The sequence below is a fragment of the Pinus tabuliformis genome, chromosome 4_1, assembly GCF_031772625.1.
Source record: "Pinus tabuliformis cultivar Carrire ecotype Pingquan chromosome 4_1, CPIR1, whole genome shotgun sequence".
In the NCBI taxonomy this organism is placed as follows: domain Eukaryota; kingdom Viridiplantae; phylum Streptophyta; class Pinopsida; order Pinales; family Pinaceae; genus Pinus; species Pinus tabuliformis.
In genome coordinates this window covers 589,313,962-589,336,190 of record NC_142303.1, presented here as the reverse complement: position 1 = coordinate 589,336,190, position 22,229 = coordinate 589,313,962, and the positions used below count along the sequence as shown (strand labels likewise).

Genomic DNA, 22,229 nt, shown 5'->3' with positions numbered 1-22,229 from the left:
TCAAGAGGGAACTCAGGAACATTCAGTTGACTTTGATTATGCAGGATCGAAAGATGGATAAAATTCTGCAGCTGTTCAAAGAAAATGGCATAGAGATTAAGACAGAAAGCGGACCAAAGCTGGACACCATGAATAAATAGGATATGGACACTGCTGTCAAGAGGTTTTTATCATTTTCAGTTTTGAATTTTTGAACTCCTGAATGGTAATGTCTCAAAGACGAAACAGTTTGTATGTAGAACATATAGTTGCAATTTTTGTATGGTTAGATAGACTGAATATCTATTTTTTGTGGATGGCTGTCAAAAACTATCGATGTTACCTGGTTTCCCTTAAGGGCGGGCAATGACCTGCCTATGTTTGTATATTTTCCATATTTGAAGTAATAGAATTTCGCCTTAGCTTACAAAAAAAAAAAAAAAAACGCACTGTCTCGACCTTATACAAATAAAATTTTGAATGACCACAAAAAGGATATAAAATTTGGGATTCATGTCCCCTCTTACTCGGTCCATTGTGGCTTGATACGCAATTGTTCTCGGAGTCGTTGCTGGTTTCCCATTTAGCGTTGTCTCATAATAGAGGGTCCGCGTAGGATTTCAGGGACTAAAATGTCAGCCTCGCAATCGATCGTAGACCCCGAATTCAGCCTGGAAGACACCAGCGTGGGCTCCACAAGTTTGCAGAACTCAGGAATGCTCTCCAGGCAGCAGCTTTTTCATCTCTTTCACCTCTTTAAGCACGAAGTTGACAAACCAGGTATGTCTGTGTGTGGCTTGGGGTCGATTCTCTGTGTCGCCACTGTCTGCCTTTATTGTAATGAAATTTATGTGTCATCTTTTAAATGATTTGTGCTCCTACTCATGTAACAGCGGTCAAGAAGCGGATTGAGGATGCTGTCAGGGATAAGCAAGTAAGTTCATTTTTATAAATATTTCGTTCATTCATCCCTTTGCCTTTTAGGGTCACGTTATATGTTCTGTTAAGGTAAAATTTAATGTTGAAGTGCATCCCGGGTCATAATTGTGGGTTCACCGTTATGCGATGAGGGCAGATATAGCTTAGATGTTTTCAATGATGAATAAATATACATGTATTGTAAAAGGATTCTCCAAGCAGCTAGAGGGCTGCTTTGGGAATGCATAATTTAGGGCCACTTTGCATTGTCCTATATATTTACTAAAATAAATCAGTTAACAAATAGATCTTCGTATCAGTTAACAAACAAGATGATGCTTCCACATATATGGCTGTCCTAAAGGAATATCACAAATTTATTTTAGGTGGGGCAATGTTACATTTTATCTTTCAAATACAATATAATGGATCTTCATATCAGTTAACAAACAAGACGATGCTTACACATATATGGTTTAGAATCGTCATACCAGTTAACAAACAAGACGATGCTTACACATACATGGTTGTTCTAAAGGAACTTCACAAACTTTCAATGGGCCAATGTCACATTTTATCTTTGAAGGATTTGATGGAATATAATGGATCTTCATATCAGTTAACAAACAAGATAATGCTTCCACATATATGGCTGTCCTAAAGGAACATCACAAACTTTAAAGGGGGCAATTTCACATTTTATCTTTGAAGGATTTGATGCAATACAATGGATCTTCTGTTAAAATTGGCAACTAGGGCCAAAGTTCCAAACTCCACATGGGTCATCTTATTTATGACAGCTAATATTTTTCTTGGATTCTTCTCTTTGAGAGGTGTAGGATTGATCTAAAAATCATCCGATTCTGACATGTACAAATGAAGTTATGAATTTATTTTGATTATGGACAAATTGTCAAGGTCGGCTAGCAAACTTATGTAGGCTTAGAAGCCCAACAGTCACGTCTATTCATCCTCAACATTTGCTATAAATACATGATGCCTTAGCCTTATTTGGACACACTCATCTTCACACTTCTCTGTCTCTCTCCTCATTGACTGGGTAAGGATTTCTGGGCCTCTCTCTCTCATCACGTTCGAAATTTCAGGAGAGCGAAATTTCAGGAGCCGAAATTTCAGGAGACCGAATTTCTTGACAGTTTGACCAAGCGTTGACCAGCATGCGTTGACCTCTTTTGACTGCGTTTTTTGTGAGGGCTATCTCTGTTTGGGTTGGCCGCATTTTTGGTTACAAAAATCGAGGCTAAATGTTGATTTTGACCAGCGTTGATTGCAGCTAGGGCTGACAACAGGTGGGTTGTTTGACCAGATTTTGACTGGGTTGTTTTTGGGTTGTTTTGAGGGCTGATTCATCTTGCTGTTTAGAGGCTGAAGTTGACTGAAGTTGACCAATTAGTTGAGGGTCAAATCTGCCCTGTTGACCAACGTTGACTTTTCTGGTTAGGGCTCTTTTGCTACTGTCATAAATTATCAGATTTGTAAATTGTACTATCTCTCTCTGCTGAACTATTGAAGACTATAAGAAGAATTGATCAAGGGTTTCCCCACATTGGGGTTTGTCCCTGGCTGGTGCCACATCTTGTGTCCTCTTGTCTTGGCTTGTCTTCTACTGTTTATGTTCTATCTGCATTTTACTATCATGTTGATGTGATTTCTAAACTGGATATTGATATTGGGCTAATTAAGAAATTGAAGTAAAATTGCTCTAAAGCATAGACCATACCGTTGTTGCCTAAAATTAACATGGTATCAAAGCCGAGGTGAAGACAAAGCCCAAACAAGAGTGAAAGAGAAATCACCAAAGACAGTTGGACAAGGACAAAAGGCTCAATGAGTTCCTCATCCTACTTCCCGGCTGAAGACAAGCTTCATGATAAATCTGACTATCATGGATGGAATATGTCTCTTGATTTGACCTTGGAAGAAAAAGAAGTGATGGATTATGTGCAGAGTAAAATCCCTGAGCCTCTTTTAAATTCACCGGCTGCTGCGAAGACCAAGTACAATAGCGCTGAAGTCAAAGCGAAGAAGATTATCAGGGATTCCATCGACAAGCATCTGGTGGCCTATATCTTTGAGTTGAAGACCTCCAAGGAGTTCTATGATAGATTGGTCTACATGTTCAAGGTTAGAAATGCTAATAAAATTCTATTTCTCAAGAATAAGTTGAAGGATATTAAGAAGGGCAAAGACGAGGACATTCAATCCTATTTCTTGAGGATTACTGAGATCATGAATGATCTACTCTCGATTGGAGAAGTCATTCCTGACAGGGAACTTACTCTCACCACCCTTGAGGATTTCCAACTGAGTGGTATGTATTTAGAACCACTATACTCAACAATGATCGAATTCCAGGATTTGAAGAATTGATGTCGAGATGCATTCAAGAAGAAACAAGAATGGTGGAACAGGAAATGCCTTCTGACAGAAGCAACCCCATTGCATTCTCCGCTCATGCTAAGAGGAAGAACAATGTAGGTTCAAAGAAGCAAAGTCAAGGAAGACCGAGATTCAAAAATGGAAGGAAGGGAAGATGCTTTGTTTGCAATAAGTTTGGCCACTATGCAAGGGAGTGTCCAAATAGTAAGGGACACATCACATGATGATCACAATCATTCCAGGGGCAACTTCAACAACAACCATCAAAGGAATGGCAGGTCCAATGGTAAGGGAAAAAGGAACACGGGACATCAAAGAAATGGTCGACCCTATAAGTAATCAAGGAACTCCAGGCATGAAGAATCCAATGTTGTTAACAATAAGCAAAAAGAGTACTATCTTGTATTGGCCCTCTCCACCAGGGAAAAATTTAAGAACCCCCCTTAAATTTATAAATATAATAAATGGGCGAATCTCCATGGTATATAGGAAAAATGGAAGGCGATTTTATCAACAATATAATATGTATATATAATTTTTTGGCGAATCTCTCACCAGGCATGGCGAATATTTTACTCAATTATAAAATCTTGTAAGATCTTCGCGAGTCTTTCACTAAATAATAAAACTTTGTAAAGTCCTAGTGAATCTTAGCATAGGCTACATGCTGGTTTAATTCCCCCATTTAAATAGGCTACATTCCAGGTGAATACCATGGGTCAATACCATGTGCCATTTTGGTGAATACCATGGGTCAATACCATGTGCCATTTTTATTTTTATTAATTCTAATATTAGTGTTAATAATGGTTTTTTGCATGGTATTAATAACAATCTAGTCCATGGTATTTGTCCCATAGTATTTTGGCCATAGGTTTCACCTAAATATAACCCATTTTTTGAGTGTTCGTAAATATAAGGTGACTTATGGAGTAAATATAAAAAAATGTTTTATTTGTTTACCATACCTCTCGTTTATTTATATTTTTATTAATTTACCATACCTCTTTTACAAATATGGTATTTGGCCCATAGGATTCACTTAAATAAAACCTCTTTCTTGAGCCTTCATAAATAGAACGAGGGTTATGGACTAAATATAAAAAGAGGTTTTATTTATTTACGATACGTCTAGTTTATTTATATTTTTATTTATTTACCATACCGTTTGAGTAAGTATAAAAATACGTTTTATTTATTTACCATACCTCCACTTTACTTATATTTTTATTTGTTTACACCGTTACATGTATATAAGGTGATTTATGGAGTAAATATAAAAAATGTTTTATTTATTTACCATACCTCTCATTTATTTATATTTTTATTAATTTACCATACCTATTTTATAAATATGGTATTTGGCCCATAGGATTCACTTAAATAAAACCTATTCTTGAAAATGGGCGAATGGATTCACTTAAATAAAACCTATTCTTGAAAATGGGCGAATGGAAGGTTGTAAGTCCTAATTTCAAGGGCTAAATTTACCTTTTTTACCCTCTCCCTTAAAATAAGGTGGGCTATTTGAGGTGATTTGTAAAAATGTACTATGATACAAAATATTCGCCCACCAAAAATTTAAAACCCCTTAATTTCGCCAAAGGGTGAACATTCGCCCCTAAAATTATCCTTGCTCTCCACTGCCTCTCCTTCGGACACTTTGGGAAATTGGTTGATTGATAGTGGTGCCTCAAGGCACTTCACCGGATACAAGGAAGCCCTCTCTAATCTGATAGAAGATGAGACAAACTTGGAGATCATCCTTGGAGACGATGCCACCTATCCCGTGAAGGGAGTAGGGAATGTTACCCTTCAATTGAATCAAGGTAACACTATTCATTTGGAAGAAGTACTATATGTACTCAATCTCAAAAAGGACCTGGTGTCCATTTCAGCGATGGAAGATAAAGGATTCAAGGTGGCATTCATCGATGGAAAGGTACGTGTTTGGAAAAGAAATTTCAAAGATGCTTTTACTCTTGGGTTCAGGGTTGACACTTTGTATTAAGATGGAGGAAGTCCATTGGGAGCCATGTCTTGCGACACATCTCTACAATTTGAATTACGACACTGGAGGTTTGCCCATATTCATTATAAGGTCCTACCCGATGTGAGACAAATGGTGACATGTATGCCCGAGTTCAAAGTAGAGCATGAAGGTGTATGTCCGGGATGTGCCGAAAGAAAACTTACAAGGGGACCATTCCCCTCAAGTAATAGCAAGACCACAGATATATTGCAATTGATCCACTCCGACATATGTGGTATGATGCGCTTAAACTCTTTGGGAGGATACTTATATTATCTCACCTTTACGGATGATTATTCTCGCAAGACCTGGATCTACTTCTTGAAGAAGAAGGAAGAAGTGTTCACCTGGTTCCGACATTTCAAAGCCTTGATCGAAAACCAATTCGAGAAGAAAATCAAGATATTGAGGACTGATAATGGGACCGAGTACGAATCCAATGTTTTCCAAGAATATTGCAGAGACGCTGACATTAAGAGGGAGACTACAACACCATAGACCCCCGAGCAAAATAGTGTGGCTGAAAAGAAGAATCACCTTATTGTAGAAGCTGTTTGTGCCATGTTACATGATTAAGGCCTTCCGAAGTTTCTATGGGCCGACGCTGCAAATACCGTCGTGTATGTTCAAAACCGATGCTCTCATCAAGCATTGGACTCCAAGACTCTCGAAGAAATGTTCATTGGTAAGAAACCTGATGTCTCTCATTTTAGAATTTTTGGAAGTCCCATATATTTTCATGTGTCGAAAGAGAAAAGAAGCAAATTGGGTGCATCTAGGAAGAAATGAATCTTTGTGGGCTATAGTGAAAATTCCAAGGGATATAGAATTTGTGTGGTTGGTCAAAAGGAAGTTGAGATAAGTCATGATGTCACCTTCGACGAAGATATGGCCCTCTGGAAGATCATCAACCTTTCTATCCAAAGGAAGGCCAAAGAAGTTGACACCGGAAATCAGGTTGAAAAAGAGGACAAAACGATGCTTGATGTTGATGAACCTATGGATCCTATAGATCCTCCTCCTCATGAGCCTTTCTCCTCCAAGAGGAGACCGTCATGGCTTAGGGAGACTCTCGAAGATGCTGAGAGACACATTGCACCAAGGGGGACTTTCCGTGAAAGCAAGAAGCCGAACAGGTATCAAGGATATTTGACCACCATGAGCACTATCATTCAAAATGAGCCTTCATCATTCAAAGAAGTTGTGAAGCATAAAGTATGGAAGGGATGCTATGAATGAAGAATACGAGTCAATTATGAAGAATGATGTCTGGGATGTGGTCACTAGACCTCAGGACAAATCAGTTGTCACCTCTAAGTGGCTCTACAAAATCAAGCATGGAGTTGATGGAAGTGCAGATCCTCTCATTCACAAATGTAAGAGGGAGTTGGCTTTTGAATTTGAGATGAAGGACCTAGGACCGATGCACTATTTCCTAGGGTTGGAGGTCTAGCAAAAGCCAGGTGAAATTTTCCTCTCTCAAGGAAAATATGTTGTGAAGATATTGGAAAGATTTGGGATGGTGGACTGCAAGCCTGTGACTACTCCGATGGAATTTAACTTTAAGAAGTTATGTGGTAGTGCTGCCGGACCTGAATTGGGAAATGCTTCTGAGTATCGTCAACTCATAGGAGCACTGATGTTCCTGGTGAACTCCCGTCTAGACATCTGTTTTGCAGTTAACATATTGAGCCAATACATGGTTGAGCCTCATCATATACATTGGATTGCTGCCAAGAATCTTCTGAGATATCTTTGGGGCACAATCACTCATGTACTGAGATACACTGCTGGAAATGTGACGCTGCATGGTTATTCTGATGTTGATTGGGCTGGTAGTGTGGTGGATCGCAAGAGCACTTCTGGATGTTGTTTTTCTTTGGGTTCTGCTTCGATATCCTAGATAAGCAGGAAGCAGAAATTGGTTGCCTTGAGCACCGCCGAGGCCGAATACATAGCTGCTAGTATGGCCTCTTGTGAAGCTGTTTGGTTGAGGAAGCTCTTCAGTGAGCTATTTTGACATGTGCTGGATACCACCGCGATCCTCTACGACAACCAGAGTGGGATCCGATTATCAGAGAATCTCGTGTTTCATGATCGCTCCAAGCATATAGATATCAGGTACCACTTTATTCGGACATGGAACAACGAGGAGCAATAAGGCTCCATCACATTAGGACTGATGAGCAGGTCACCGATATTCTGATGAAGCCCCTGGGGAAGGTCAAATTCTTGGCCTTTCGAGAATGACTTGGAGTCGTGGAGAGATCCTCTTATGAGGGTCCTGTATGAGATGGACATTGAGCTCTGGGAGCTTCAGGCGGCTTGGGGTACTTCTTGAAGCGATGAGCAACCATAGGGTGAGTGGTTTAGCCTTCTTCTAGTGGTTTGCTATGTATAGGGTAAGTGGTTCAGCCTTCCCCTGTAATATCCCTTGGCGACATGTCGGCAGGATGAGTGGTTCATCCTTCTCCTGCTAAGACATCCTACCCATGCAGTATAGGACTCATGGGAAGTACCTCTCATCTGGCCAATGAGTAGGGAAATGAGGATAGGGACCATAGTACTACCGATGGACACATCGTGTACTACCATACTCCCTATGTTAGGATGATTGATATTGATCTGGGATAAATGGGAACTGACTTTGGGTCAGTAAGAGTGGTATGAGACACTCTCTTTTATTTGGGACTGACTTCGGGTCAGTAAGAGTGGTATGAGACACTCTCTTTTATTGGGGACTGACTTCGGGTCAGTAGAGAATGGTATGATACATTCTCGATCACTTATTCTTCTTCATAGTTCAATAGAGCAGAGCAGAGCAGTGCATTGATGGCAGAGATAGTACAAATAGTACAGATTGGCAGATGGATTAGCAGATGGAGTTCTCCCTAGTTGAGAGGGAGTGTTAAAATTGGCAAGTAGGGCCAAACTCCACATGGGTCATCTTATTTATGACAACTGATATTTTTCTTGGATTTCTCTCCCCAAAAGGTGTAGGATTGATCTAAAGATCATCCGATTTCGACATGTACAAATGAAGTTATGAATTTATTTTGATTATGGACAAATTTTCAAGGTTAGCCAACAAATTTATGTAGGCTCAGAAGCCCAACAGTCACGTCTATTCATCCTCAACTTTTGCTATAAATACATGATGCCTTAGCTTCATTTGGACACACTTATCTTCACACTTCTCTCTCTCTCTCCTCATTGACTGGGTACGGATTTTTGGGCCTCTCTCTCTCATCACGTCCGAAATTTTAGGAGGCCGAAATTTCAGGGGACCGAATTTTTGGATAGTTTGACCAAGCATTGACCAGCATGCATTGACCTCCTTTGATTGCGTTTTTTGTGAGGGCTATATTTGTTTGAGCAGGCCGCATTTCTGGGCACAGAAATCGAGGCTAAACATTGACTTTGACCAACGTTGACTGTAGCTAGGGTTGACCGTAGGTGGGCTGTTTGACCATATTTTCATTGGGCTATTTTTGGGTTGTTTTGAGGCTGATTCATCTTGCTGTTTGGAGGCCAAAGTTGACTAAAGTTGACCAATTAGTTGAGGGGCAAATCTGCCCTGTTGACCAACATTGACTTTTCTGGTTAGGGCTCTTTTGCTGCTGTCATAAATGATCAGATTTGTAAATTGTACTATCTCTCTCTGCTGAACTATTGAAGACTATACGAAGAATTGATCAAGGGTTTCCCGACATTGGGGTTTGTCCCTGGCTGTTGCCACATCTTGTGTCCTTTTGTCTTGGCTTGTCTTCTACTATTTATGTTTATGTTCTATCTGCATTTTACTATCATGTTGATGTGATTGCTAAACTGGATATTGATATTGGGCTACTTAAGAAATTGAAGTAAAATTGCTCTAAAGCATAGAACATACCATTGTTGCCTAACATTAACATCTTCATATCAGATACCAAACAAGATGGCGCTTCCACATATATGGCTGCCCTAAAGGAACATCACAAACTTTATATGGGGCAATGTCACATTTTATCTTTGAAGCATTTGAAGCATTTGATGCAATATAATGGATTTTCATATCAGTTAACAAACAAATTGATGCTTCCACATATATGGCTGTTCTAAAGGAACATCACAAACTTTTAATGGGGCAATGTCACATTTTATCTTTGAAGGATTTGATGCAATATAATGGATCTTCATATCAGTTAACATACAAAATGACACTTCCACATATATGGCTGTCCTAAAGGAACATCACAAACTTTAAATGGTGCAATGCCACATTTTATCTTTGAAGGATTTAATGGCATATTGTAGGCAACATCACTGACTAATGTGGATATCTTGCCCCTGGCTCACCCAATTGATGATGTATGACTAGGGGTGAGATGTTGTTGGCAGCTTCACCTTCTTGATGACCTACACTAAGATCTGGTACTTCTAGCTGCCACTATTAATGATGAAATGCAATGGTGTCCCCTTCACCTATATCTGTGTGTAAGAGGCACTCACCTTCCTACAGATTTTCTGGTTTCTATTATTAATTTATTACACCTTTGTGGTGGAAATATTAACACTGGGTTCTACTTTCATGATCCATTTTCCATTCTCTATGCAATCTAGTGGCATTGTGGGGTTGAATGAGAGTCTGTGGCTTCTAACAGAACTTGGGAAAAGCATCTAAAACACATTCAACAAGTGCTAAACACCTTGTGGTGACACAAGTTATATGCCAACCTGGAGAAGTGCTCATTCGATATGAACCAAAACTTGGGAAGAGCATCTAAAGCACATTCAAGTTTTCAACAATGTAGCAAGTGGTGAGCACCTGATGGCAACATAGGCTATATGCCAACATGGAGAAGTGCTCAATTGACATGCAAAGAATTCAATATCTAGAGTTCATACTGGATGAGCACGATGTGCATGTGGATCTAGCGAAGATCCAAGTCATGCAATTGGGTGGCTTTGAAGACACTAATGGAGCTCCCTAGCTTCTTAACCTAGCCAACTTTTAATTCAAGTTTGTGTTGAGGTTCTTCCATATTGGTTAGCCTTTGAGCTAGGTGGCCTTGGTGGAACCAAGGTGAAACTTTTTTGGGTTGAGGCACAACAAAACACATATAAGGAACTAAATTGTTGCCTTTGCTCAGAGCCAATCCTTATGATGCCATATATGCCATAATCATCTGAAATTTAGATAGTTGCCTTAGATTATGTTGTCGGTGTAGTGCTCTCTTAGCCTCAGCATTCAATGGCCTATCACAAGAAGGCAATTTTTGATGCGATTTTTAGAGACCGTTATGACAAGGAATTTTTCTCCATTTTTTGGGCCTGTTGGTAGTGGAAACATTATATCATGGGAAGAAAACAATCCTTAGCACTGACCATAAGACTTTGCAAATGTAGATACAAGGAAAATTGTAGAATGATTATCATTTGTTGTGGTCCACGTACTTTCAACAATTACACCTGAGCATCAAGTACAAAAAGATATCGAAGTGGCCTCAAATATGTGGTGAAGATTCCTAACTTTGTTGGTACATGCTAGATATTGGCCATAAGAAAATGAGTTTAATACTTTCACTTCTAGTATGGAGTTCTATTTGGTTTGTGTTCTTTTGAAATTCCCTTGCACTCTAGGTCTGCTCTATGACTAGACTAGCACATAAATACACTAGCAGTGCTCAACAATGAACAACATAAAATATCAACAGCGAAATCAACAAAGTACACAGATTTATATGGCCGAAAACATTGTCTTATCAGTCCATCAATAAAACAAACATACGGTTCTCGTACTGGGGATCATGGCCCTTCATAAACCTTGATACAAATGTTATGATACAACAAATACAACTAGGGCTTGAGGCCTCATCCTTTAGGTCCTCAACTGCCCACAAAACACAAAGACAAATAGCTTGACTTGCTGATGTAATCCTTCACAAGCAGCGCTTTCAGTCCTTCTTTGTCCTTTGTATTTCGCTGTTCTTTGCCTCCTTGTAACGACCTATTTATGAAAGTAATAAATAAATTTTAATAAATAAATTATATTAATCAATTAATAAAATAATAAAAATAAACTAATGATAAAGTATTTTAATATAAGTCTAACCTTTATATTAAAATAAAATAAGAAAAGAAAGTTAACTAAAAATCAATATACCCTTTTAAAAAGAAATGTACATGACACGACATGGGAAGGGTGTCATGAGGAAATGAAGTGGTGGGTGCTGGAGGAAGGACGACCACCACCAAGAATCAGTTTATAAACCAAAAGGAAGAGTTTGGGAAGGGTAATGGAGAGGAAGAAGGAAGAATGAAGGGGATACTGAAGAAGTAAACTTGAGTTACCTACGGAAGGAGAGTTGGTTGTTCTGAGGTTTCTGGGCACGGGGAACAGTCTGCTTCAATTGAGAAGCTTACTGGACTGAGTAGCGAGGTTCTGCTTAGTTTGGCTGGGTGGTTTCGGTCTTTTGGTAAACAGGAGCAAGCTGGAGGAGTTCTAAAACATTTACATTCGCAGCAGACCAAGTAAGTACTTATCATTGAATCAAGCAATTAGTCATATGAATTTTTTTGCATAAATTTAGAACAAAAATTTTCTTAAAGTTTCATACTCTGTTTAAAATAGATAGTTCTATAAAAAAACTCCTTACAATATTTACAGTTCAGTAAATCTTTATAGTTTCAGAAATGGTCCTTTACATCAGCTCAGTCCTTACATTTGGTATCAGAGGCAGGTTAGAACCCTGTGAGACCTTACAGGCCCATTAAATCTCGTTTTCAAGCTTCTGTATTTTAACCAGCCCCAATTATTTTGTTTCTAATTTATGAAATTCAATTATGTAGTGACTTCATAATTTTCATCTTAACGCATATGGCTACATTTCCTTGTTTGGAATGTTTATCAAAGAGGAGGACCGTATATAGAATTGTTGAAATTTCTCTGACATCTCAACTAGAATTATCAGAACTGCCCTGTATATACCCGTTGGGCGTGTAATAAGAAAATTTATATCGTCAATAAAGAAGCTTAGCTTTGGGAAGTGACCTTCCTCTATGTGACCAACTTACCAGAAACAAGAAACAAGCATCAAGGGTAAAAAAAAAAGGTTTAAATTTTAGGCTCACTACTTTGTAGCTTCCCTAATAAATTAAAAATCTGGAAAGATGTTCTCTGATGCTTACGGTTTTGAGAGAGAAAGGCCTCAAAATTTAAGTTAAACAAAGAGAAACAAAATTTTCTTGAAACCCTCTTGCAATATGACTTTCGCACCGGGTCTAGAGGCCTTTAAAAAAAAAAAAAAAGTGCCTCTCAAAGGCCTCGATAAATGCCAAGAATTCGCTAAAGGAAAGAGCATTCAGATCAGAAGATTTGCAGCTTAGCAACGGTGGCAAGATTTTCTTTAAATACCTGATATTAACACCGTTAAATGAGGCATAAAGATGCATAAGATATCATTTTGAAAACCCTTGCAGCTGCCACAAAATTAGTAGGGAAAAAAAATATAATCTTTGGAACACTATCTAGTAATTTCTCGAATATATTGTTCCTAGAAGTTCAGATATTGTCCCTCGAAGTTCAAAGTATGAAAGCACCCATATTAACTAAATCACTTCTCCATCATCATTCCAACTCAGAGGAAATTTGCATACCATGCTATTGTAATTGTCCTCACTATTAAGCATGTGGCTCTCTATTATTATCTGAGTCTTTAAATTATGAAAAGACCATTTCATGCACCCGGGCTTCAAATAAAAGCACTAGGTAATAACATGTATGATTAATGAATACAAATGGTGACATAAGAGCTTAAAGGTGATGGTATGTAACATAAGTATTAAATAATATAAAATATAATTGTAATAATGCATGAAATGTGACTCTTAAAGGATATGGATGTATTTGTGATGACATAAAACGTGTGACCCGATGTAGGCATGTGTTTATCATAGTGTATAGATTTATAATATGGATATGTAAAGGTAGGAAATATAGTCATATATTTGTTATATGGTATGGCTTATATCATGTTTTTATATATATTGATTTAGAGATCATGATTTATACCCATTACCCATAATGCACGTAAATACACATGTTTGTTTTATACTTGGTACTTAAAAATAAACCTATATAAAAATTATTATACAATTTCAAATATTCTTGTTACAAGAAAGTTGTGTGGCATTAATATTTGATATTCATAAGTTTTTTAAAATTTAAAACGGTTCATATTGAATTTTAGGTAAAAGAATAGCACTTTCATTGTTACAAATGATCAAAAGAATTGTTATAGTACTTATACAATGATAAAATGTTATACTTAGAAGTGTAAAATTCATGAGTGTACTTCAACTTAGAATAAGGTATTTTGATCTAGAGATGGAATACTAGTATCTATTTGCACAAAGTTTTAGATAAGTAGTATTTTGGAAATTTAGTGTACCATCCAATTATAAGTTAGATGGTAAGTATAGTTACAGAGTGGATATATATATATATAGTTTCTTAACAAATATTTACTTAGCAGGATACTATCAAAGGTTTGTAGAAAGGTTCTTCAAAAAACAAAAAAACAGTTCATTCCCGTAAGAGATACTTACGAAGTTGCAGACGTAGCTCAAGTAATTATAAATAAAATTATCGGATTTCATGGAGTACCTAAGAAAATCATATCAGATAGAGATTCATGATTTACTTCAAGATTTTGGACTAGTATGTAGTCAGCCTTAGGAACTTAGCTAAAATTAGAGTACCACTTATGATTCCAAGATTGATGGAAATTAGGAGGCAACGATTTCGGTTGAACCATTATGTATATTGGAACATAGAGTTCGACAACTCATGAACTGTTTCGTAGACCAAGTTAAGGTCCAATGGGACAAGTATAGCCCTAGAGTGGCTGCCTGGGAAGATACATAGATCATATGTCAAAAATACTCCAACTTGTGTCAATTTTGAAGAACTTTAAACCATGTTTGTATATATTTGCTTTGCTTTAAATCAGAGACTTAAAACCATTTTGAAATGATCATATATAAACGTGAATTTTTATGACAATATCTGTTTAATTCCGCTAGTACATGGATACCAAGACAGAACATGTTATTGATCTTCCTAAATTATAGTTATCAAAGTAAAGTTTAAATATTTGAGTAATTTTGCTTCTGATGGGAATTAAGATATTATAATTTTGTTTCATTTATGCATATCAATATGATTGATGAGATAGAAATCAAAGAATGATTACATTTTAATATGAAAGTTAATGACATGAATAGAATATGACAAAGTATGTTATACTGTAGTTGACATGTGTGAATTATACATAAGCTATTTGGTTTTGATTATGTTAATGCACATTTTATAAATGCATGGACAAGTGTTTATGATTGCAAAGAATATCGGTTACCAAAATGACCGCGTGATGACAGAAACCTCAAAACAATTAAGGCTCAGAGAGATTCCATGATAGGGTATTAACCCTGATTCTACTGGGAGGGGTGGAAGTGTTGCCCACTGTGTATCCTCCGAACCCTGGAGTCATGGGAGGACTATGCGAGTCACGTTCCCCTAGACGTGTGATGATGACTGCCAGATGTCTACTAGGAATTAGGTCGATATAGTCGACGCTGTCATCCTTGGAGTTTATAAATGGTTAGGCCAGTATAACTGACGCCATGACATACTCCAGTAGAGGACGGATAGGATGGGAGCAGAAGAGATTAGGAAGGATAGGATGATTTTGTAATAGCTGGGGAACCTAATGAAATAAAACATGATCATTAAAGTTATAAACCTAAAGTATTCAAAACACCAAATTTGTAGTGCCCTTACATTAAGTAAGAATTTAACCTCAATACACAATCCTAAGAAAAATGTACTAATCGCTATCATAAATATTCATATAAGATAAAACTCTAACTTTGGGACGAAGTTTTCTGAAGGGGGGGGTATGTAACGACCTATTTATAAAAGTAATATTAAATAAATTTTAATAAATAAATTATATTAATCAATTAATAAAATAATAAAAATAAACTAATGATAAAGTATTTTAATATAAGTCTAACCTTTATATTAAAATAAAATCAGAAAAAGGAAAGTTAATTAAAAATCAATATACCTTTTTAAAAAGAAATGTACATGACACGACATGGGAAGGGTGTCATGAGGAAATGAAGCGGTGGGTGTTGGAGGAAGGACGGCCACCGCCAAGAATCAGTTTATAAACTAGAAGGAAGAGTTTGGGAAGGGGAATGGAGAGGAAGAAGGAAGAACGAAGGGGATACTGAAGAAGTAAACTTGAGTTACCTATGGAAGGAGAGCTGGTTGTTTTGAGGTTTCTGGGCACGGGGAACAGTTTGCTTCAATTAAGAAGCTTACTGGACTGAGTAGCGAGGTTCTGCTCAGTTTGGTTGGGTGGTTTTGGTCTTTTGGTAAACGGGAGCAAGCTGGAGGAGTTCTGAAACATTTACATTCACAGCAGACCAAGTAAGTACTTATCATTGAATCAAACAAGTAGTCATATGATTTTTTTTGCATAAATTTAGAACATAAATTTTCTTAAAGTTCCATACTTTGTTTAAAATAGATAGTTCTATAAAAAAACTCCTTACAATATTTACAGTTTAGTAAATCTTTATAGTGTTTCAGAAATGGTCCTTTACATCAGCTCAGTCCTTACATTCCTTGTCACACAAAGATTAGCTTCTTTTAAATTCTGTCAACCTGCTGCTCACAAGTCGACTCCTCCTTTAGTCTACTGTACTATACCAACAATTGCTCGTTGCTGTTAAGTCTTCCCTTCACCCAATAGACTTCACTCCAGCCCTTCATCAGCCCATTAATACTTGTTGTCCACTCAACCTGCTACAGGAACCTTATACTAGCCTTACATAGGCCCGAGGGAAATTGACCCCCACCTCAGAAGGTTCTTGGCTGTCTACCGTTGATGTTTGAAGTCCTTGGCCTTTTATGGTTGCTTGCGGCCCTCTGCGGCTGCCTAAACCACTTGGACAAGCCTCAACCTACTAGGATCAACCCTTTTGGCCTTGTTATGCGCCCTCAGACAATCCTCCTTGCTGTGGCCATACCTTAGCTCCTCCAAATCACTGAACAGATCTAATCCAGAACATAAAACAAACTTCTTTTATATTTCTCCTCCAATTGTGCTATTCGGCCTTCTCTTGAGTAGTTGCGGCTCTCTTAGGGCTTGTTGTTATGTGCACAAGATGTGTCCTTCCAAACTTTTGACTTGCCCCTCCATTGTGTTGGAAATACTGCCGCGGGGGAGGGGAGTGGGAGGGTTTGAATCAATATTTCATAGTAATTAGTAACTTATTAATATTTTCAGAGCATTAATGAATCTTCGACATCAATTCAAAACATAAATAAGAAGTAGACAATAGACACAAGAATTTTTAGGTGGAAACCCCCTCCGGGACAAAAATCACTAAACGCTTCTTTAATAATTTATGAGGACATTAATGTTTCAACTCCAATTGAAAAGGGGAAGCCACAACTCCCTAGTACTCTAGAAAAACGTTCAATTTTCAACTTCAATTGGAAGGACGCTTCAGAGACCTGGTTTTATTAGCCAATGCTGAAAGGATGCTCCAACACCCTTGCAAGCTCAAGCTTGCCCTAACACCACCCTACCACCCTGAAGTATTTTCAGGCTCCAACTTGATGGTGACTTCAACCACTTGCCTAGCACCACCCAACCACCCTAAAAATGACAATGAGCTTTGACAAAATATTGTGGGCTCCCATACTAGGGACAATGACCCACTTTACAATAAATAGACTGCTGCCACTATATTGTGCTTCTGTACCAGGGAAAATGGCCCGCTTACAATGAGTAACACTGACATGTTAGTTTCTATAGCATCGAAGGTGTTCCAGTCTTGAAACTTTGTGGAGAGGCTAAAACACTGGAGTTCTCCATAACCCATAAATCTTTTCTGGAAATTCGACCTAGAAGTGTCTCAATTAGATTAATAGCCTATTTTTAATTATTTCCTAACTTTGTTAGTTTCTGTAGCATTGAAGGTGTTCTAGTCTCGAAACTTTGTGGAGAGACTAAAACACATGAGTTCTCCATAACCTAGAAATCGTTTCTGGAAATTCCACCTAGAAGTGTTTCAATTAGATTATTAGCTTATTTTTAATTATTTCCCAAGTCTAAACTTAGGAAAAGGGGTTAATTAATCAGAATTAATTGAGATAAGGTGTGAATCTTCTAGAAACTCACACAGATCGACTCCAATATGATCTTGGCCCTTGATTAAGTTTTAATTATGGTTGTTGGAGGTCCAACAAAAGATTATAAGAAGAAGTTGATGGGTAGATGGAGAACACACACTTGTGGAGTTCGATTTCCTTGGAGAGTTCGATTTTCCAGAGGCAACAGCCAGAAGAGTTCGAGCCAGAGAAGGAAGCAGAGACAAAGAGGGGTAGGGATAGTTATTTGGAGGAAATTTTTAAGATCCAGAGAGGTAGCAGCATAAGGTCGAGTTATTCCTAGTGAGGCAACGTAGTCAGCGTCAGAGGACAATTCGATTTAACTATGGGAAAAATCAATTCAGCTTCCAGAGGCTTGGAAAGTCTTCCAGAAGGTCGGAGAATCATTTTCCTCCACAGAAACAGGCATAACGACTTGATTAGCTGCAGTTTCAGGCTAGACGTCCAAGGGTTTGCGCAAGAACTGTGTTGGGTCCCTATAATACTAGTGATTACCCCATTACTATTGTAGTTATTCCCCTTATTTATATTGTTGTGTCCCTATTACCCCCATGTTGTTATTTCTGTGCCCCATGGAATCCCTCTATTGTTATTTTTGTGGCTTTATATTATTATTGTTAGGTCGGCTGGATTATATTGTGACTCCTTAGACTCCTATATATAGAAAGGAGGTTTTGTCATTTGAATCATCAAAGAATTATTCATTTATGTAATGTAAAGGAGGTTTCCCCCTCGAAGAGGCTGAATTATAAGGCGTTGATCTATCTTTTCTATCTTTTCTTGAGCTGGTTTCATAACATTTGGTATCAGAGCTTTGGATTCTAGGGTTTCGCTGCTCCAAACAGGTCATCGTGGCATTTTCGCTATAACTTTTTTTTCTGTGACGTTTCAAAAGTCGCAAAAAAACCCATTTGAGAAGAAATCGCGCTGAACCTTGGGTGCGAATTTCAGAGCTTTTTGCTCGATATTTGCGGAGATATGATCTGAGGAAGTTGGTCTTTTTGCAGATTCCTGAATTACATTCAAAACAGGTGACCTGGGGAAAATCGTCATAACTTTCTCTCTGGGGATCGGATTGAAATTTTGTAAGAAGGTACAGAAAGAAGACAAACTGTAGTTTCTTTTATGCATGTTTCAGATCCAAAGGTCGAAATAGTGACTCGTGGCATGTCGTACAAGTTCGCTCTACTGAACTAGTCTATAAGCAAGTCACTGTGGGAGATTTCACATAACTCTTCCTTGGAGAATCCAATTTGGGTCAAACTTGTGGCATTGGAAAGAGGACACAGAGGGCTACTACAGTTCACAAATTCAGAAGTAGATGATTGGAAAGTACAGAGATACATCAGAGGCAATATCGAGCTCCTACAAAGTGAAAAAAGGTGTGTAGATTTTCTTAAATTTTTGCTTAAGCTTGGTTTGAAAATTTATTTGGAAGGAATTCAAAGGGCATAGTAGAGCATTATTATCGGTAACTGATGCCCCGAGGAAAGAAAATGCAAACACCTAGTAAGGAACCTGAAAGCTCTAGCATGACTCATGAAGAAGAGGAAGAAATGCAACATGATATATCAAAATTACAAGACAAGTGCAACAACTGTCCCTTGCACAAAAAGGAACAGAATTTAAGATGGATGGTTTAAAGAAAGGTGTAGAAGCTAAGATGGACTGTTTAAAGAAAGGCGTAGAAGCTAAGATGATTGACGTGGAAGCTAAGATGGATGATTTGAAGATAGACATGGACGAATTGAAGATAAATATGAATAAGTTGCTACAAGAAATGGTCCCTAAGGGTGAAAGGGTACTAACGGAAACTCATGATGAGAACAAAAGAAATGTTAATCATGATTCCATAGACGCTAATGTTGGATTGAAGACTCACCATATTCCAAAAATCGATATGAGGAAGTTTGATGGCAAGGATCCCGCCACATGGATATTACAGATGGAGCAGTTCTTCGATCTCAATAATGTGCAAAACACACAAAAGGTACGTATGGCAACTGTATATTTGGAACCAAATCAGTTTGTATGGTATCAATGGCTTTGCTCTCGTAAACAATTTATCACTTGGGCAATTTTTACGGAAGAATTGATAACACATTATGAAGATACAAAAAGCAACACTTTTTTTAGCCAATTGATAAGTCTCAAACAAAAGGGTTTAGTAATGGAGCACATTGAGGAGTTCCAAAAATTGAACATAAGGATAAAAGATATTCCAGAGGAGCATAGGATTGATGTGTTCATAGGGTCTTTAAAGGATAATATCCAACATGATGTTCGCCTTTGGGAACCTGATTCATTAGAGAAGGCATTCAGGTTAGCAAGAAAAATGGAAAGCAAAATTATGGCAACCAGGAAGCATACCACTCACAACTATAAAGACGGAAGTGTTGTTGCCCCTAGTCTTCCACAACCTATAAGGTTGACACCACAACAATTGGAAGAAAAAAGAGCAAAAGGGCTTTGTTACAGTTGTGATAGCAAATACACTAAAGGTCATAAGTGTGCTGAGAATAAATTATTCTACATAGATTGTGAAGAGGAAGAAGAAAAGGAGCAAGAAAGGTCAAAAGAAGAAGATATACTCCAGGAACAAAGCCTAGATGAAGAACAAATAAATCCGACCATATCTTGTAATGCATTGGCGGGAATTACCACTCCTCAAACCATCAAGATAGAAGGACAAATCAAGAAGAAAAAGGTAATAGTGTTGATTGATTCAGGAAGCACCCACAATTTTATTCATTGTAGGGTAGCAAAAGAATTGAATTGCTTCCTATATCCAGCACCAGAGTGTCAAGTGAGGATTGCAAATGGAGGAACAATAAATTGCTCTGGAAGGTGCCATAATATCAAGCTATCCATGGGAGAATATGTATTGACTAGCCCAATGCTTGCCATTCCAATGGGAGGTGCTGATGTTGTACTAGGAGTCCAAGGGCTACAATCCTTGGGTACAATAGCTTTTAATTTTCAAGAACTTTTCATCAAATTTTCTATGGAAGGAAAGGAAGTTGAATTAAGGGGTATTGCAGGGAAACCAGGAAAGATAATCAGCTCTAATGGTATGACAAAGCTTCTAAAAAAGGAGCAAAGAGGTGTAATTGCACAATTATGTTCGCTAGATGTTTCCACATCGGAATCATCTATTTCTCCAGATCTCCAAAAAGTCCTGGACAATCATTCCAAGGTATTTGAGACTCCCAAAGGTCTCCCACCTATGCGTAATCATGATCATGCTATCCATCTGATTCCAGGAAGTGTTCCTCCAAACATCAGGCCGTACAGATATCCTTATGTCCAAAAAAGTGAAATTGAACGTGTTGACCACTACCGGTCAACTACCCCTGCAGTACACCCCCTTTTTTCTTTGCAAAAAAGGGTATCACCTGATCAACGTGTCCGTGCCATCCTGCAGTCATCAGCAGCTTGATCATTTTAATTGTAAACCCAGTCTGCATGTATGAATTGTAAATAATCTTAGCAGATATGAGTCGTTTATGTAAAATTGCCTAGGTGGACCTAACTTTCTAATGATGATCTACGTCCCGGAAGGTTTTTCGTCTCACCGATCTATGATCGGCAGAGTTTTCCTTCAGCCTGACCCCAAAGCCAGGATGCATTTCGTTATTAGAACTTTAGGAGAATCCTAGTGTGTTAATCTGCTAGATTATAGTTGTGTCGCAGAAACTGGGTGGTTTATGAGGGTCTATGATAAAGGGGTTTTCCCCTTAAGATGTAAATTGTAAAAGTCATGATGTAATGTGTCTTGAGGGTTGGAAAATGTTTTAAATCCCCTCATAAGTCCTAAGTCCTAGGTCCTAGGTGATATTTCCAAAGGCTTAGTTCGATGATCCATTTAAGAAAATAAATAAAATAATAAAATAATTAAAAAATTAAAAAAAAAAAAAAAAAAAAAAAAAAATGAAATAAATAAAAAATAATAAAATAAAGCAAAAACCCAAAATAATAAAATAATAATATTTTGAGTGAATGCATGCAAAATATTATTTTTAATAATAAGTTAACAATTTCGACGGATGAGATTAAGAGATGTCTTGATCCTCATCGACGGTCGAGATCATTTCACCATGGATCACTCGAACTAGCCGTTGGGATCATTTCCTTTAAATAGGGTGCTAGGGGTCATTTCAGAGAATAGGATCTGTGAGTCTGGTACTGAAGAAGCTCTCTTGTAAATCTGTTTCTGGTTAATAAAAGAAGACTTTGGGGTCCAAATCTAGCTGGTGTTACTCTCTGGAAATGCTGTGAGATTGTTTAATTTTCTGCATATTTTATTTTTCGTCCATTAATAGTAGCTTATTGTAGAGTATTGTGAGCACAGGTATCTTGTTCACTTGCTAGGGTTTGAGTGGTGTTAGGGTTTCTGAAGTAATGGCAGGTATCTCCATTACTTTTTGAGATCTAGCAGTATTTTTGCCCTCTTTACTGATGGTTGAAGTGAGCTGTGCAGGAAAACTCTTACTGAAGAAGATTGGTGGGCGTTTGGGGAAGTTCTCGGCTGAACCAACCAACTCCCGCAAGCATTTTTTGCTGAGCCCAGTTGGATTTGATCCTGGGTCTATCATTCAGTTTATTTTTCTTTAATTTGCATGAGAGACTTTCTGAAGTGCTTCATAGTGAAAACCTGAAATTTTTATT

At 37.8% G+C, this 22,229-nt stretch overlaps 1 protein-coding gene across 1 annotated transcript in view; it reads left to right on the top strand.

Annotated features, from left to right (window-relative positions):
• Positions 1-424: 424 nt before the first annotated feature.
• LOC149177341 (uncharacterized) overlaps positions 425-22,229 on the top strand; it is a 223,769-nt gene continuing 201,964 nt past the window's right edge. Inside the window, exons 1-2 of the mRNA XM_089420096.1 lie at positions 425-759; positions 873-913. Coding sequence (XP_089276222.1) covers positions 612-759; positions 873-913 — 189 coding nt within the window. The 5' untranslated portion in view covers positions 425-611. The remainder of the gene's footprint in view (positions 760-872; positions 914-22,229) is intronic.